This window comes from Lithobates pipiens, unplaced genomic scaffold (assembly GCF_037356315.1).
Source record: "Lithobates pipiens isolate NorthernLeopardFrog02 unplaced genomic scaffold, aLitPip1_a1.2 Scaffold_3, whole genome shotgun sequence".
Lineage (NCBI taxonomy): Eukaryota > Metazoa > Chordata > Amphibia > Anura > Ranidae > Lithobates > Lithobates pipiens.
In genome coordinates, this window is record NW_027507790.1 from 83,310,906 (window position 1) to 83,330,925 (window position 20,020).

Genomic DNA, 20,020 nt, shown 5'->3' on the forward strand with positions numbered 1-20,020 from the left:
CCCATTACGGGATTACGAGTAAATTGGTCTGAGTCCCTTTTGTTTCCCATTGACCCAGCTGGTCGTGCGGAGGCTTCCCCGGATCTACCGCTTCTATGGGTGGAACACTTTAATTACCTTGGAGTAGAAATTGCTGGAAAAGCCACTGACTACATAACTCTAAACCTGTCCCCAGTAATCCAGGAGGTTAAGCTGAAGCTGAAGGAATGGGAGTGCCTATCCCTATCGCTAATAGGACAAATCAACCTGATTAAAATGAAGGCTGCTGCCGAAATTCACCTACCTCTTTAGACACTCACCACAATGGATTCTAAAATCTTTCTTCACCCATCCTAACAAATTGTTATCTTACTTTGTCTTGAGCCCTCAATCCCCAAGATATAGGTGGACCACTGTGATGCGCCCGGCCTCTGAGGGGTGATTGGCATTCCCAGACCTACACAAGTACTTTTTGGTCTCTCAGCTCGTCATGGCGGCTGAACCCAGATGTTACCAACTCTGCTGTGCTGCTGGAAGCGGCAGTGGTGCAGTCTGTGGAGGCCCTAAAATTCTTACTTTTCCGGGTCCCCCATGCTCCCTATACCAGTGATGGCGAACCTTGGCACCCCAGATGTTTTGGAACTACATTTCCCATGATGCTCCACTACACTGCAGAGTGCCAGAGCATCATGGGAAATGTAGTTCCAAAACATCTGGGGTGCCAAGGTTCGCCATCACTGCCCTATCCACTAACCCCATCTTTGAAAACTACTTTATGGCATAGGGAGCAGGTTTAAAACCTGAACAATACCCCAAGGATGCACACTCCCTGAATGCCCCACTGTGGTGCAACCCCAATCTAGCCCAATTCTACACAATACCAAAGCCTTACACCTGGACAAAATTCAACGTTAAAACGCTTTCCCGACTGGTTGAACAACTCCTCGATTCTGCTAGCTCTCCTCTACTCTAAACTTAATGTTCCAGAATCATACTTCTTTAGATATCTACAACTCTCACATGCCTTCAGCTGCCAATTCCCCCACTCTAACTCCCAGCTGATACAGACTTCTCTAGAAGATGTCCTGAGGCTTGACAGTACAAACAACTTCCCAGATATACTCTCATCTCCTTTCTCCTTTCACTACCAACTATGGAAAAACTTAGGGCCCTTTGGCTCCAGGATGTCCTAGAACTTGATGGTGATGACTGGGATGATATCTGGTACTCCCCATTTCGGTCCTTAGTTTCCCTCAGAGACCGCTTAATACAGTTTAAACTAATCCACCGGGCCTACTATACCCCGTACAGGCTACACAAAATTAACTTCAGTCTCCCCCCAGAGTGCTGGAGATGTGGGGGAACCCCGGGAGACTTTATCCACATTTTCTGGACCTGCCCAGCTATTACGGGGTTCTGGTAGGAAGTTCTATCGTGCATCAGTTTAGTCAGTAATATCCCGCTACAGCCTTCCATGTCTGTTAGGACTTTTTAAGCAGTTAATCCCCACTGTGGTGAGACGCACTATGGTGAGTCCATTACTGGTTTATTCCAGAAAAGCCATCACACTTCACTGGAGGAAACCGGCCCACCCACAAGCATTTTCTGGAAACAACTGGTGAATAATAACCTACCTCTTTATAAAGACAAATACATAAACAGAGGCTGTCCAAAAAAGTACCAGAAAGTATGGTCAAAATGGTTAGCAGAGCCGTCCACGGCATAATCCAAGCTTTCTGAGAATTTGGGGTAGCCTTTCTTTAAATAAATGCCTCATCGGACAAATACCCACAATATAGTGGTCTAGGACTGTTCTCCCCCTTTTTTATATTTGTTTTTTTTTCTGTTTAGTTTTACATCGGTTGTTTAGTCTCATATGGGAGCAGGAATGATAATGCCTCTGCTGACATCCATGACATTTGACCAAGGGAGCTGCACCTTCTTTAATCAAAGGTGACACGCACTTCGTTAAATTTGATTCCATACCGACATAACCCTATGTGACCCGTGCATGGGACACTTTTCTGCTGTCTGTATGTTGTAAGTCAAGTATGTGTTTTCAACACCAATAAAAAATCATTAACAAGTATTTTCAATAGCCATACCCAAGACATATTATGAATGTGTCAAAGCAGAGTGACCAAGTTAAGTAGTATTGATGCTCTCAAGAAAGGTCATGGAGAAAAATGGCAAACTCTCAGAAAGATCATGGAGAAAAATGGCAAACTCTCAGAAAGATCATGGAGAAAAATGGCAAACTCTCAGAAAGATCATGGAGAAAAATGGCAGAAGGAGCGGACTGGATCGGAGCTGCGAAGGGTCAGAGTGAAAATCTGGCTAATCAAGCTTTTTTTTATTTTTTATTTTTTAAACAGAAACAAATAACTAAGCTTAGTAACAAAGTTGGTAAGAAAGAGAATCTGCCCTCAACTGAGAGGTCAACTTATATTAGTATACAAATATATCAGGTTTAAAGTCTACATTTCAGAGCATCAGAGGAGGAATACTCGGTCCACACTGACCATTGAGAAATGTATCTTGTGCATTCAAGTCATGACCAAATAGCTTTTCCAAACTCATGATACCATTAAGTGTAACCAATGTAACAGGGATGGGGTCCAAGGGGACCTCCATCCGAAGAAAGAGTATTAACTGTATACCTGCTGATAGAAAATGTCTGAAGAGTTGTGTTTTTTGGAAGTGTATGGAACTGGGTAGAATGGATAAGAGAGTAATAGCAAGGGAAAAAATAATGGAATGATTCACAAATCTGAATGTCATCCTTGGGCAGGGGCCATGCTAATCATCTCTGTATTGTTCCAATTTTAGGATTTGTGCTGCCAAACCAAGCACTTTATAATAAATTTAAACAAAGTGAAATATAAAATCACAATTTTTTTCCCCCCTATAGGAGTATGTTGAATATTATGGCGGTCCTGGAGTTCAGCACATTGCTCTTAACACATCTGACATTATCACTGCAGTAAGTGCTCTTCTATATCTGTGACCCAAACATGCAAATGATATACAGCTGTAGAGACCAGTGGCCAATAACATGAAAATCTATTCTGTAGATCACCAACTTAAAAGAAAGGGGAATGGAATTCATGTCTGTTCCATCCAGCTATTACCAGACACTAAGGGAAAATCTTCAGACAGCTAAAATACAAGTTAAAGAAAATATTGACATACTGGAGGTAAGTACAGTTCATGCTTTTTTTTATTTTTATAGTTTATTCCGTTTTGCTGCTTTTCCTTCTCTCCTATGTTCTCACAAACTGTTAAATCCTTACCTAGGAAAATCCCCAAAATGTATATTTGCCAATAGGCAATAGGGCTAATGACTCATTTGTCCAACAATATTTTTTCATTACATTCTATCTCTTTGTTTGAGCTAAATTTCTCTTTATCTGTGCTATTGGGAAGTTGTCAAGGAGTGCCCAGTAGGCTCCTAAGAAATGTCCTAGATGGAAATCCAGTGTTGTAAGGGTAGGAATCTTCTAGGTCACACACTGAAAGGAGGCATGATTCAGGAACTATTAAATTATTAAATGACATAAGTTAGGACGTCCCTAAAAACTATAAAAAAAATATTTATATTAGAACTGAAATATTCGGGGTAAATTGTTCTCAATGTTTTTGCACAAAAGTATTGCATTGCAGATATTTTACCATTTTCATTGCAAAGGTATACTTTTAATAAGAAGATAGGTGGCCAAGCACGTTCATCTCATTGTAGAAGCTCCATTACATTTACCAGAAACAAAGTTGCACAAATGCTTACCTAACCAATCTATTTAATTTATGTTTAATCTCTACTTTATTATTTTTGAAGGAATACAGTTAACATTATATATGTCAATGAACCTATATCATAGAAATGTCATAAAAATAAGTACCAACAATCATATTGGAGAAATTTGGTTCCTCCTGACATGGACAATAGTAAGCGCTATAAAGCATAGTAAAACTTGGTAATTTCACAGAATGTTAACAGGAAGTCAAGCAAATGCAGTACAAATGCATAATAATTTGTGAACATTTAATATTCCAATAATAAGGAAATAAAATATAGGTTGACATATGTGAAGGAAGGGAGCAATACAAAAGATGTATGGAAACGTGTACAAAAGCTTTCTGATTGTAGTCCCCCCCCCCCCCCCCCCCCCCCCCCATTTTTCTAATTTTCTATTAAAATTTGAAAAACGAGAAAGAAAGGGAAAGATAGGAATAGGGGGCGGGTGAAAAAAATTGCTTTTATTTAAAAAGAAGAGATGAGGCAAGGACCTAGAGTCTTTTCGGTCACTATGTAGACAAAGAGACCTGCCAAGGGAAGATCTTAAAAATATGAGGTGAAGTCTGATGGGTATCTAAAGTGAAACCAGAGTGTCCAGGTAATTTTAAAAACATCTGATTTGCCATTTTCTCAAGATCTAATTTGCTTCATATCACAAATGGTATCCAGTTTACAAGACCACTCCACTGGTTAAGGGGTGTTTGATTTATGCCAATACCTAGCAATAAATGTAGGGTTTAATAAATTACATAAAAAGGCCCTTTTTGATTTTTTTCTCTATGACCCGAGCATCAGAGAGAGGATAGTGAGTTGAGTGGAATCCCTGATCTTGTTGCCTATCAGTCTATGAAATATTCCCACTATTTTCTCCCAGAAGGAGAAAATCAAAGGGCATATAATCCAAATTTGGTACCAGGGACTCAAAAGCACCTCCAGCAGGTATTTAAATATAGATATATGGCATGAAGTAATGTGGGGCATCAATACCAGCAGGAAAGAAGTTTAGTATTGTACTACTGTTCCTTGGAAGATATGGAGGTCTAGTGGGCAAAGGTTAATATTTATTGCCAAACCATTTCTTCATGAAATACTGCAAATTCCTCTTCCCATTTAAGATGAAAATGTGGCACAAGTGGGTAAGATTCATCAAAAGTACAACACAGAGAAGGAGTACTCTGGTATGATAGTTTGGAGTAGTAAAGATTCAAAGTCTGTGTGTGGACTATTCATAGATTCAAGTGAAGGTATAGATCTCAGAAACTGTTGCAGCTGACGATATTTCAACCAAACTTTAGAAGAAATATGGCAAGACAGAAGGAGTCATTCCTGCTTCCCTTGTGATAGCTGATAAACTTCTTCTTTGAAAGACCCTATCCCCTTTTCGCCCAGGATAAAAAGTGGGTTTGGTACAAGGTCAAGAGAAAAGAAGTGCTACCAAATAGAGGCATTAAGGGGCTGAGCTTGGGTGAGATGGGGCTAAGCTTGGGTGAGAGTAAATCTTTTGTCACATATGAGTCCCATACCTGTAACACATTATCTTTTACAAAGGTTCTTTTTATCTTTTACAAAGGGCTGTAACACATTATCAATAGCAGAAGGGAGTCTTTAGGAGGCCTTGACGCAGGTGGACTGGGGATAATAAGATCGTCCTCTAAGTAGTCCAGTGTTTGTGTAATGTGCAATACCATGTTTTCTCAATAACACCCCTTTCACACCAGGGCGTTTTGCAGGCGCTATAGCGTTAGAAATAGCGCTTGCAATCCGCCCTAAAGAAGCTGCACCATTGTGTGTAGTGTGAAAGCCCCGAGGGCTTTCACACTACAGCGGTGCGCTGGCAGAACGTCAGAAAAAAGTCCTGCCAGCAGCTTCTTTGGAGCGGCGAAGGAGCAGTGTGATTACCGCTCCTCCACCGTTGCTCCCCATTGAAATCAATGGGGCAGCGCTGTAATGCCGCCGGCAAAACGCCGCTATTGCGGCGTATTGCCGGCGGTTTTAACCCTTTCGCGGTCGCTAGCAGGGGGTAAAAGCGCCCCGCTAGCGGCCGAAATGCGCTGCAAATCCGCCGAAAAAACGCCGCTAAAAATAGCGGCGTTTTACAGCCGACGCAAAGGGCGGTGTGGTGTGAAAGGGGTCTAAAGACCAACCTTGTTTGTTTAAAAAAAAGTAGCCCAGTTTTTAGTCGAACTACCATAATACTAGTCAAGTATCCTTATCAGGAACAATGCATGAAAATACAGAGACACATTCGGCAAGGAAAGTCCGCCCTTACTTTTCGGTAATGATAAAATCCTACTTCTTATTCTGGGGTCCTTATGTGTCTGACACGAAATCTAGTATGAGCTTATTAATTTGAGAGGCGACTCTCAACAGGTGGGGGATGGGGGATCGTCTGCCATACAAAAACTTATGCAGGATGTCCATTTTAATAAGGTAAATACTCCAGAACCATGAAAAGATAGGTTTGTCATAAGAGTGCAAGCATGTCTGATAAAAAGTCTTTCCAAGTTATAACCAGTCAGATAAGCTCTGATACTGCCGTTCTTGGTAAATTTTAAGGAAACTGTAAATCTTCTGTCCTTGTTGTTTAACTTTGGATAGTAAAACATTTTTGTCCTGCCAGTAAACACCTTATACAGCCCACTTCCTGTTTCTTGTCTGGTCATTAGCCTAGGCTTATGACATCATGCACAGCTCTCTCTCTCACTCTTGGGAGAGTTTGCCAGGAGGGGGGGGGGGGGGGGAGTCATAAGAGGGCCAATGCTAACTGCAGGACTGCAGAGCTAGAGGTGTGCCTCTGTGTGTGTCTGTGTAAATCCAGGAAGTGAACAGTTAAAATGGATGCAGCCAGACTCTGTGGAGGGAGATTTCTGCAGCATATTTGGTAAGTAGAGAATCACAGTATATATAAAATAATACACAAATACGCTTCAGAATGGCAAAATGTTTTTATTACAAATTATATGAGCAGACTGCAGTTCTTCTTTAATAATAACAACGTTCTCTATTGATGTTATAAAAAAAAATAGTCTGTTGAGCAGTATACATGACATTTCTCTTAAACAACCTTTTAGGAGCTGAAAATTCTTGTGGATTATGATGAAAACGGGTATTTGCTACAGATTTTTACGAAGCCAGTCCAAGACAGGCCGACACTATTTCTTGAAGTCATTCAACGTAAAAATCATCAGGTACGCAAGAGGACTTTATTAAGAACTAAGTGATGAAAGAATGTTTGTCTATTTTACTGTAAGGAGTGCAGCAATTAGGCTGCCATTTAGGGTTTGTACACATCACAAGTGCTGGGCTGCATTGCACAGCACAGCCTAAATGCAAAGGTACAGAAAAAAAACTATTGTTTTCAATAGTGCCACACAAATGTATCTAAACCCAAGAACAAAAATTGAATGTAGTGCAACTCACCTTCTGTTTTATGTGGTGCCTGAATTTATTTTAATTTTTTACACTTTTTTCTTCTTTATTTTCACCTGGTGATCCTGCCAATAATACACCTTCTGTTCTAGAGTGACCAACTGTACTCTATCAAAGAGGAACAGTGTTGTCACCCTAGGAAGATAGTGTGATTGAACTATATAATACCCCCTCCATAAAATAGGGGGAGGTGTTTTGTAGTCAATGGTGATAGCTGGGAACAATAATAACTGATAACAGTCTGCAGAGGAGGAGGGCACAGGAAGTACACAAGATTTCTGGCTGGATGAACAGCTATTTTGTTTTGTATTTGTGGAACAGATATAACAAAATGCTTTTAGTGGTATATTTAACAGACCAAAAGGGAGCAAATAAGAGAAAACGGGATTCATGACTTCCCGGACTACTGGGTTATGCCCCACCTTTAGGTAATTTGACTGTTCTGTTCTTGCTACACATTAGCCCCTGGCGTGTATGTAGCTCAACATACAGCTTAAACCTTGAATCCTAATACAACCAGACTGTCTGTAAATGATGGTCGTATAAGAATAGGATGCACACAGTGAAACTAGACATAAACAGATAAAAGAACATAAACAAATGTCCACGGCTGCCTTAGAAGGACCAGGATTTTCCTCGGAAACACGTGGTGCAGGCTTAGCTGGCTCCCATGCGCTCTGTCCCAGTGGAGAAAGTGAAAGAATATGGTAGTAGGATATGGAGCTAGTTCCCAGCGCTATAACAGGAAATATGTAATAAGCTATAGGACACTGTCCTGTCTTTTGTTAGAGTGGCATCTAGTGGACAATGTTGGTATTGCAAGTCCAGAAGATATTGTTTTTTTTCTTATAGGCCGAAGGCATGACCCTAGCAAATAATAAACCTTTGACTTAGCCCTACTTAATAACACCGCCTTCAAGCATTGTCTCAGTTTAGGCAGCGGGCAATGTTGGAGTGAGACAAGAGGGAAGGGACCTATATTCTAATGTACTTCCAGAAAGGGATTTTAAGGGAAGTCAAAAACCATGTTTTCTCAATCATACATCACAGGACAGAGCAGCGTTAATTCTCAGACTACTGGGATGTCTAAAAATAAACCCGTAAGGAGTGGGCAAAAGCAAACTAAGGCTAACAGGACCCTAACAACAAAGCCTTCTACCAGAAAGAGAAAAGGAAGGACTGAGAGGACCCTTACAAGGCAACCAGGAGGATTTTCTAAACTAGGCCCCCAAAGCCTGAACAGTCACCTGGTAAAATGTATCAAATGTATGTGTAGAAGACCAGGTAGCAGCTTTAGAAACCTGGGAGACCAATCCTTGATTAAGTCTACGAACTTAATCTTCTTGCTCCGGAACAATAAAACTCTCTAGCTAGATACGTAAGAGATTGGATTCAGGGCACCTCAATGTACACTGATACTGAATTTGACCATAACATGACCCTCTAAAATAACCTGTTATATGTTCTTCATATACATAAAGAACTACTGCCTTCCGAGGTGACAGCAAATGCTCTCCTATACTTCACATGGTAGGTACGGCATAAAATACCTACGCACTGTGTGTTAAAGAGCCGCACATCCTTTTTTCTCCCCCTATGGAATAACTCAAACCTCCTGGAGTCCTCTGGAATTCCTATTTAAAGCATGGCACATGAGAAAATCTAGATACAGAAAATATTTGGTGGATGTTGCTAACAAGCGACCATTTCCTTCCAATATAGCTTTAAAGAAATGTCCATGCCTATACAATAACTTGTTTCTTTTCCTCAAAGTGAACTCTTATTATTGCCTAGACCAATAAAAATTTCTCTTGGAAGGACTCAGGAAGGACTCAGGAATCTCATTGGACACTCTTTTAGGATATCCTAAACTGAGTATGAAAGCAGATTGCCTCTCTCGATCCAATTAAAGTAAGCTTTCCACATGCATTTTACCATTGACTTTCAAGATGAGGGCTTTTGAGCCTTTAACAATGTTGGAATCCCCAAGTCCAAAAGTCCCCAATCCCTGCTTAAAGCCAGTAACTGTGAAGCGGTATAGAACACAGAACCTTGTCACAGAAAGTCCAGATGGGCTCCCACAAAGAGTCTGCTTGGAGTCTGATTATGTCTGAGTACCATGACCCCCCGGCCAATCTGGTGCAATGAGAATCATTGGTATGCCTACTTTCACTATGCTTCACAACAGGCGAAGCAGGAGTTTGACAGTGGGGAGGATGAGGGGGACAAAAAAAATCACATCTGGTGTCCCTCATCAATGATTAAGTGGATGAAACCCCTCCTGGTGAAGGGACCACTCCCCAGGATCCAGCCACTGATGGCTTAGGAAGTCCATATGCCAATTTGCAATGCCCGGAATGTGCAGCATGGACAAGAAGGGAACATGATATTCTGCCCAAGTCGGAGGAAGCTCGTTTAACTTGAGAGTGGGCTGACTCCTTGTTTTGCCTTGATGATTTTTGTATATCACGGTTGTGGGGTTGTCAAATTGTACCCTAACTGGAAGTCGCCAAAGAAGGGGATCCAGTGCTGAAGGGCAAGCCAAATCACACAAGAATTCCAAGATGTTGATTGGCTTCCAAGCTTCTTCTGATGACCATGTCCTGCAGGACTTGCATCATTTGTGGTTTTAAGAGCCTTTCATGTTTCTGCAGGACCAGCTCTTTCAAATACACCAAAAAAGGGCATGGCCACAAATTGAAATTGCTGTTCCCTGCACCCTAAAGTTCAGATAGCACTAATGAGGCTAATAAAATAGCGATATGCAGGTAGGCACCCTTGATGTCCACCAACATAGAAGGACCTAAAGGGTGTTAGATGGAAAGCAGCAGTTACTAACCTGACAGATTCCATATAGAACATTTAAACAGAGAGACTTGTAGAGAGTTGTTAAAATACAGAAATAGTACAGAATGGGCCCCACGTGACCAATATCTTGGGCACCTGAAAAAGATTGAAATGTTATATGCAAAACCTTTCTTGTTCTGGAAGAGGGGTGAGAGAGAGCAGGTCTTCCACAACAAAAAAGGCTGCTCTTTTGTCATGTTTGGGGGGCACATTTTACGGCGTGAAGGGTGGAGGAGGCAAGTCACGAAATACCAGCTTGTAGCCTCCGGACAAAATGTTTTTGACCCAAACGTCCGAAAAGAAGGTTTCTATTTGGTTCCCGAGGACTGGAAGAACCGCTCTGCCATGTCTTCATAGGTAGGAGAGTACTCTATCTCATTGTCCAAGAAGCACTCAGCCTCAAAGGTATGCGTCCCAGACAAGTGACATGACGAATGGAGTCTACCAACTCATCTATGCAGGAGTGTAACACTTCAGGGAAGAGCTCCAAGTGCTATCTAGCAGATGAACCTGATTTCAGAACTCCAGATCAGCAAAGTTTGAAAAAACGCCCAGCCACATCTGTGTAGTAGTGCAACCCCATGCGTGGTAGTTCATGACATACCAGGACAGTGCAAATGTACCCTCACAACTCCCAGGCAATATGAATAATAGCCAATGTTTGCGGAAATGACGAGTCACTGTAATAGTCCCTGCTACAGCAATGATTCTTTTTTTTTTTTATTAGGCAAAGGTTTATTGAGATGTCACAAATTTGTACAACCAGACATTAAAAGTACATGTAGTTCACAACAGATATCAATTCAGCATACCAGTATTGTAGTTCACGTCATGGGACCGCTTTAAGCTCCTTTTAGAGCCGTGCACAACCGGAACACTTGGACTACAACAATGATTTTTGCTATCTTCCAGTAACCACAAAGGGGTTGCCTGCTCAGCACAGGCGCCATCAGAAGAATGGTTTGCATGCAAAGCATTCTTTGATTGGATGAGATGGAGTAGTTACGTCAGAATCTCCACCTTGTCTGATCAGAGAATGCCTTGTAATAATTGAAAAAAATAAAAGGCATTCCTCTGAATGGTGCCAGTGCGGAGATAACAACCGTCTGTGGTTACTATGCAGTAGGGCTGCTGCTCGGCATAAGACCCAGAAGACAGTGAGGATGACTGTAGTGAATGTGCTAATAGAGCTAAACCTACACATTTTCAACACCAGCTTTTAACCAATATGGATTTGGTCAAATATTTCCTCATCTAGAGAAGATATTGTTACAGGTAGCTACATTTTTAAAAAAGAAAAACGCTTCTTATGCCCCAAGCGTAGCCAATGTATTACTCAACAAGTGGGAGCATGAAACTATTTAAAAATAGAAATGGGTCCTTGGTATTTTATAAAAGATATATTGATGATGTGATTTTGTTTTGGCAAGGAACTTGAGTTTTCAAATATTTCTTAAACACATATGAACAATAATCAATATGGTTTGAAGTTCATGGTGGAACACAGTGATGTGTCTATGAACTATTTAGATCTGACTATTGCAAAAAAAAAAATCACAGGAGTTTTGATACAAACGTTTTTTAAGGCAACTGATAGGAACGGCTATGTGTCAACGCATAGCTGTCACCATCCACAGTGGATAGGGGCGGTCCCAAAAGGACAATATATGAGATTAAAACTAAATTGTGCCAATGATGCTGATTTTCGAACTCAAGCTGAGGTACTCACTGGATGATTCTTGGAAAAGGGCTACCCACTGAATACAGTGACCAAAGTGTTGGCCCAGGTGTCTTCGATGGATAGACAATCCTTATTGAAAACCAAACCCAAACCTGAATACAATGGAGAAGTGGCCTTTGTAACAGGCACACAGTACAAGCAAGTAGAAGCTATTTTCAAAAAACATTGGCTCATATTGCTAAATAATAGGGACTTACTGTTTTCAATTCCCCAAAAGCCCAGATTTATTTATAGGAGAGCTCTGGAGCTGAGAAACAAAATAGCTCGGAACGTACCAGATCTCCCCAAAAAATTGTGCACTTTTTTGGATGGTTCCAGCTTTCATTTCTGCACTAGATGCAAATTGTGCAGAACCACGAGGGGGCCGGGAGCATCCAAAAAGATTTCCCAATTTCAGTCTTTGGTAACCAAAGAAGAATTTAAAATTAAACCCCTTATTACATGTATTTCGGATCATGTGACCTATGTGCTGGAGTGTCCTTGCTCCGTGCAATACATAGGCCGAACTATGAGACAGCTTAAAATCAGAATAAACGAAAATCTCACGAATATCAAAAAAGGATTCCCTAATCATAGTGTGTTAAGGCATTTCAAATCATGTCATAACAGTGATCCCACACTCTGTAAGTTTTATGGTATTGATAAAATCACAAAACATTGGAGAGGGACACACGAGGACAGAAATTTCTAAAAATGAAACCAAATGGATATACAAATTAAGAACTATGCAACCGTTGGGAATGAACATAGAACTAGAACTAAACTGTTTCTTGTCCAATGATTAATTATATGATTTTTTATATTGTAATTATAATGGTATATAATATAGCTACAGTACAATATTTTGGGCTTTAGGATTCCTCAAATGTCTATAATGACAATTTTGATATGGGATTGGATTATATTTTTATATATTTAGATTTATTTTACCTAGAATGTTGCTAATTTGGCTATCCTCATCAGTTATTTTATCTTTTCTCTACTTTGGTAATGGAATTGGGCAATTTGTTGCCATCTAGAGGATTGGTATGGGATTACATGGTTTAAATGGAATGGTGCCAGCAGTGGCATCCTATCCACGGTGAATTAACTGATATGTTTCTTACGATATATATTTTATCTATGGGATTGTTGTAAACGTTTTTTTGTACGAATCAATTGTGCTAGGGATTAATGTGTGTATGATTATATGCAGTTAAGATGTGTTTGTCTACCTTGATCGGTACAGAGGCTGCACACTAAAGTTTCCTTAATTTGCATATTTGAATTATTCATACTTTATAAAAGGTCGACCTCTAGTGACCAGGTACGTCTCCTGAAGACGTGAAACACGAAACGTACATTGAGGCGGTACCTGGTCACATTTTTTTCTACGTCACTTCCGGTTTCCTGGTTGTCGGTGAAGGCCGCTTGGAACACACCCCACCCACGGGAGGTGTACGCAAAGGCTCATTCCATCCACCACCTAATCTGACAAGCCAGCAGCCCCAGTGCCAGGATAGCCAATTTTTAATGTAAGGAGCCATTTGGCTAAAACTATTTTATATTTTATAAATAAAAAACGGTATTATGCTATGGATGTTTTTTGCTCTTTCCTTATATACTGCCTGTGCTTATGAGGAGGAAGGTTCCCATACATCCCCATGTCCTACCTATGTGAGCAGGCACTATCCTGCATAAGCGCGGTTTGACTATCTTTTCAACTAAAGAAGTCAAACTGATCTGGTAAGCAGATTACATATCCATTCACTTTTGAGTGTCATTTCTCTAAATCTATGGTGAAGGCATCACTCAGTGGTTTTGCAAGATATCACACTTGGAAGATTTATGCTGGTGGACTTTCACATATTTTATGACCACTAAGTGTCACTTATTTGGGACTGTACTATTACTTTTATCATTTATTTTTTTGATATTTAATTTGGTATATCAAATTTTTTGTGACATCACCTTATTGCACTTAAGATACAATAAGTTGTTTGGTTTGTGTTTTTTTTTTCCTTTGGTATTGTTATCACGAATTAAGATTTATTCTAATAAGTTAACAGTTTTACAGCTAAATTTTTACAAATTGTTTTTGTACTGTTGCAGGGCTTTGGAGCTGGCAATTTCAAATCACTATTTGAAGCTATTGAAAAGGACCAAGCAGCACGAGGAAACCTCACTGTTCTTACACCAAATGGGGAGTTGGAAAGTCTATAGGAACGATACGTAATAAGTTTACAGGAACACCTGCATAACATTTTGTGAAAAAATATATTACTAATTACGTGGTACTTAATTCTTACTCTAGGTCAAAAATATTTCTCCAGATTATTTCTATAGCCCGTTTTGAACAGGATATAATCCATGTATAATTTCTACAGTGATCCTGTTCCATTCCTGCAAGAAGAGGAAAGAGGGTATATACACCGGTCAACCATAACAATATGACCACCCACCTAATATTCAGTAGGCCCCTTTTTCCATCAAGGCAGACTCCAGTAGACCTCTGAAGGTATGCTAGCAGCAAGTTGCCACTAGAATAACAATTGCCTTTTTCCCATTCTCTCTTCTATTGCAGTGGAATACACAGGCCAGCCTTTGTTCCTCTTGTGTAATGAGCCTTGGCCACCCATAACCCTGTCACTGGTTCACCACTTTTCCTTTCTTGAACCACTTTTGATTAGTCCTGACCACTGCAGACAGGGAATATCCCACAAGAGCTGCAGTTTTGGAGTTGTGTCCCAGTCATGTAGACATTACAATTTGGCCCTTAGTCGCTCAAATGCTTAAACTTGCCTGTTTTTTTTTCTACTTTTAACATATCGTCATGGCAACATTTTCACTTGCTATATCAATGTTATTAAAGTTACCTGTAAGTGGTCATAATGTTATGGTTGATCGGTGTATACATGTGTATATAGACACAGCTGTAAATTGAAAAGCTCTGCTATATTGGTTTATAATTTGACTTAGGCTGTTATCACACTGAGGTGCTTTACAGGCGCTATAGCGCTAAAAATAGCTCCTGGAGCCTCTCCTCTTGTTCCAGTGTGAAAGCCCGAGTGCTTTCACACTGGAGCGGTGCGCAGGCAGGACACCAAAAAAAAGTCCTGCAAGCTGCATCTTTGCAGTGCTGTAGGAGTGGTGTATACACCGCTCCTAAAGCGCCCCTGCCCATTGTAATCAATGGGCAGCGCTGCCAGGCCGCCGGCATAGCACCACTTTGCGGGCGGTTTTAACCCTTTTTCGGCTACTAGCGGGGGGCTAAAAGCGCCCCACCAGCAGCCGAAAACTCTGCAAAGTCAACGGTACATCGCTGCAAAAAAATTTTTGTGCCGCTTTGCCGACGCCCCAGTGTGAAAGTAGCCTTACTGTTGCATGAGTACATGCATAGCATTAAAGATTTTCTTCAAAAAACATGGAAATATAGTGGAAGTGTAATCTGGATTAGCATTTATAGTAAGGTCTATGCTATTAAAGTAGGTATTGAAGGCTTAATTCCATGAGCTTTAACACACACAATATTTGCCATAATGATTATTCTTTTCAGACATTTCACTGCTATGCTCAGCTCACATTGAAAAAAAAAATAATAGAAAAAAGAAAAAAAAACTAACTTTGACACAATTATTACAGCTTGAGTGTATTGAGATTCTTCTAAGTGTGCGACCTATTAGTCTGATTATCTAAAGGTGTCCCATGGCAATGTTTTGTGGTACCCTGATGCTGATCAAATAAATAAAAATGATAGTGATAGATGTGTAATATATATATATATATATATATATATATATATATATATATATATATATATATATATATATATATATATATATATACACACACACACACACATACATACATAAGGTTGGATTTACAGAAGCAGTTACACTGACATTAGGGTCACAGCATAAAATGACTGATCAAGTCTTCTAGAAATACAAGAAAACTTTTTTTTTTTTTTTTTGTATGGGTTCATGCAACCTTCTATTGTATATTATGTTAGTTATGAGTGTTCTGTGCTACGAGACACTAGAAAATAAAAGCAGACGTAGAAAAGGTTTAAAGAAAATCCTGTAAAAAAAAATGTAAAATTTTGTAATGTTTTTGAAAAACTACATCTCAATGTAATCCATTGGAAAGTACATACTCAGCTCACTTTGACAGCTAAATTTGTAGTTAAAGAGAGGACACCAGCACTCAATAAAAATGATCTTATGCTTTAATACAGTTACTGTATTTCTTCTTTAATAAAAATAATAAATGTGTTTTTAAATGCAAAATAATTTGACTTGACACAGCCTTTGTCATCATCAGACAGTAGAGCCCTTACTGGGATGAGGAGGGGCACTATCAGAAATCTATCCGATGTGCTGCACAAACCCATGCATACAGTGAACATACTGTCAGCAGATGAGCAGAGGGATGCCCTCCTCAGTGTGCTGCTTCTTCTTTGCTATCCAATTGCAGGCTGGAGGCATGAAGGGGACTAACCTGTATAACTATGAATTAGAGAAATACCATGTCAAGTAACTGCACTGCTTCTACTATCTGGTAATGCTGTTTGCATCTTTCGTGTCCTTCTGTGATCATGGCGGCATCCGCTGTGTCTCCTCCCCTCCTTCTGGGTGCCCAATAGGATCGCGCAACCTTTCTGCCAATCGGGAAATGGGTAACAGACCCGCGCTTCCTGATTGGCAGAGAGGTGATTGAGTGTTAGAAAAGCAACTATTCATTTGGTTTTCGAACACATCTGTGTGGACTATGAGCTCAATGCTCTGCGCTCCAAGTCCACCCTATTTGGAAGCTTATTAGAGCCTATGGCTCTAATCAGGTGCTTAAAAAACATGGGAGAAGTCAGATAACCGGCACATTGTAACCTCCTCACCCCTGATTTAAACCTTCAGTTTCCGTACTACTGTGTCGCAAATGCGTGCATTGCGCAACAATCATGGGTTCAAATTAGGTGGTGAGGAGGCAACATATCACCCCCTCAACACCTGTCAAAAACACTTGGATCGCTTTTTAGAAGAGCAGCAGTGCCTGCTGCACTTGTGAATGAGCCCTTGGTTGCATTCGGCAGCGGCACCCTTAGAGCTTATACACATATAAAGTTGGGGGGGGGGGGGGGGGTGGGGTAAAACCCTACGGTTAGGTTGCGATTTTACAGCCCTCAATCCCTAAGCCCTTTAGCTGCTGAGGCAGCAGCCAAAAGGTGTACATATGCAGTTGCAGGGATGAAACACCCTGTTGCTTTTGGCGGGATGCCAATAGCATTGCATACAAGTAAATGGGACCACTCTGCAAGTGCCCTGCAACTGCATGCTTCTGTGGGGTCCAAGGTGTTAAAGCAGGTGGTGAGAAAGCAACACAACGCTGCCTGCTTTAACCTCGTTTGCACTAGTGCGTAGGGCACTTGCAGAGCCTCATTCAGCTCCTGCTGTGGCCGCAACTTGAATAAACTGCTGGCCACTGCAGCTAAAGGGGGTGTGGTTCTGAGCCCCCTATAAAGCTGCTTTCACACTGATGTGCTGCAGTTTACCTGCACCGCAGGTTCAGAGCAGTGCATCTGCAACTTTCCTGGGCTAGTTGCGCTTTGCGATAAACTTCTATTATAACCTACAGGTGTGGTGCACTTTTTGAAAGTGCAGCAAAACTACTGCATACAGGAGTTTTTGTGAGCTTTCAGACAGTGCACCCCACACCCGCAGGATATAATAAAAGTCTATTGCTAAGTGCAGCAAACCCGCAGAAAAGCTGCAGGTACACTGCACTGCACCCTTGGTACGAGTGAACTGCAGCACATCAGTGTGAAAGCAGCCCTATACTAGAATGCCCAATGTATTGCTTCGACCTGACCGGAAGAGCTCTTCTTTCCTGCCGCTGGCACCACTCTGGAGAACGCTAGCTGGGATAAGAGGTGGAGTGCAGTTGCTATCACTCGGCATGTGACAGGAGCCAACACTACAGAGGAGGCATCAGCTTATGCAGTTCTTGCTCCCTACTACAGCTCCAACTTTACAAGTAGTTTCTCTGCATTGCACTCTGATGCTTTGGAATAGCAGGTCAGCAAGTCCAGACTGTGCGTCTACAGGTTGCCAACCCCTGATTTTGAAATACACCTCAATGCACAATTACAGCACCCACGATACAAAGCACCATAATGCACATGCTATCTGTTGTGGTGTAATGCTGCACTTGGGCTGTTGCCATGTGTTTTTTGAAAACTGGAAAAGAAACTGCGCTATGGTAATAGTGATGCACTCTAATAAAATGCACCTACAATTTAAAAGGGGTTTCTATACAAAACCAGTGGAAGCTGCAACTCTCCTGTATAGCATAAACTACAGTGACAAGAATATAGAAAAATTAGAATCGTGCTATACCAGTGAAATTGTGAACTGTGACTATAAATAACCTCACTTGTATGTCAGAATCACACCGACCATGGAATTACCTACGATCAGCGTGAATCCAAGATAGGAAGAAGAGGTTATATTTCAATTAACTGCTGTGTTGTAAAACACAGAAACTACACCACATATAAACAAAATAAATCATACATGCATCTATGTAGGAGTTAAATCTTCACAAGAATATAAATGACATAGTATAAAATGAAGAATATAGGAAAAATTGTGATATTCCTATAAATAAAGTCCAATATAGAGTGAGAAATACAATATGTAAACAAAAGGTTATATCCTTTTTTATAAAGTCCAATGATATATGCAAATCACATATATGTGTATAACTAAAAATTGTGATCTGTAAAGTAAAGTCCATCAATAAAATAAATCAATCTTCGGATCCTGATGTGAGCTGTGTAAAATCCCCCACCGTTATATAAAGAGTTTCTTCTTACCAGAAGCCCTTGTTCCCCCGTTACAGAGGATCACAGAGAGCATGTAGTAATAAAGTAATCTCCTGGACACCTCAAGCACTCCTGGTGATCTCCAGACCCTTTATAAGACGTGCACAGTCTCCACAGAGTGAAAAGTTAGCCCAAAACTATGCAACTCATCTCATACAAACCAGGACTCATGAGCGTACATGCGTGTCATGAAAAGATATAGAGGCTCCAAATAATGTAAAACCTTCCATTTATTTTATATAAAAAACATCATATTGCACTTACAAGAATGTTGTAGTAGGAAAGCCTTAAGTCTGGTGTGCCGGCCGGCGCACACACACCCGTCCTTCCTGGATACTTTCACACCGAACACGAGGTGATGTCATTGCGTCACTCCGCCCATGTGTTTTTGACCCATTCAAAATGAATCCTCTTCCTTAACATGTAAAACACTGCATACTACTAAAGTCCAATTCCAGACTCACTTCTCCCGCTCATTGGTGCTTCATCCTTACCCCCCCCGAATTCCCCCCAGGAGTATTTTACGCTTTTTTTTTTTTTTTTTTTAAATACCTACCATTTTCAGAGGTCTTCAAGCTGCTCATGTGACGCCACAGGGGCCTCTTTGGTCTTCAGCTTGCAATGAGTGGTCCCCAATCATGCAGAGAGCAGCACTGACAAGATGCACTGCACCCAGTCTTCAAACTGGAAGAATGAGGACATCTTGGGGGAGTTTTACTAAAACTGGTGCACTCAGAATCTGGTGTAGCTGTGCATGGTAGCCAATCAGCTTCCAACCTCACCTTTTTCAAAAGCTGACTGGTTTCTATGCAGAGCTGTACCAGATTTTGCACTCTCCAATTTTAGTAAATAACCCCCTTGCGTCAAAAAGAGTACTGCGGGAGACAGCTCTGGAAGAAAAGCAATGAGCCTGAGCTTTTTTTTTGGTCACACTTGCTCTTCACATCCCTAGTAAAATGTTGAAAATCTATAAATAGAATACATTTGCTTACACAAGTTTTAGAGATATACAGGCGGTCCGGTCCCCTACTTACAAACATCTGACCCCTACTTGCAAAGGGAGGGAGACAACAGGAAGTGAGAGGAAATCTACCCCTAGTGAGAAATTCACTCCTGTAAGCCCTTGTACACACGGTCAGAGATTCAGACGGAATGTGTCAGATCGGACCGTTTTGTCGGATATTCCGACTGTGTGGGGTCTACATCGGACTGTTTCCGTCAGAGTATCCGACGGACCAAGTTTTCCAACTTGTTGGTAAAGTTTTTCGACAAAATGCTCATACTCTGATCATGTGTAGAGAATTCCGATCGGACAAAGTGCCACTCATGCTCAGATCAAATTCCTACACCAAAGCTATTGGCTACTAGC

General features: G+C 40.9%; 1 protein-coding gene and 1 non-coding gene across 2 annotated transcripts in view; one reads left to right on the forward strand and one right to left on the reverse strand.

Annotated features, from left to right (window-relative positions):
• Nucleotides 1-16,003, forward strand: part of HPD (4-hydroxyphenylpyruvate dioxygenase) — a 39,984-nt gene extending 23,981 nt beyond the window's left edge. Inside the window, exons 11-14 of the mRNA XM_077461964.1 lie at nt 2,891-2,962; nt 3,054-3,176; nt 6,847-6,963; nt 13,884-16,003. Coding sequence (XP_077318090.1) covers nt 2,891-2,962; nt 3,054-3,176; nt 6,847-6,963; nt 13,884-13,994 — 423 coding nt within the window. The 3' untranslated portion in view covers nt 13,995-16,003. The remainder of the gene's footprint in view (nt 1-2,890; nt 2,963-3,053; nt 3,177-6,846; nt 6,964-13,883) is intronic.
• Nucleotides 2,726-2,832, reverse strand: LOC143941497 (U6 spliceosomal RNA). The gene has a single exon (XR_013264188.1). It is a non-coding gene; the product is annotated as a U6 spliceosomal RNA (small nuclear RNA).
• Nucleotides 16,004-20,020: the final 4,017 nt, after the last annotated feature.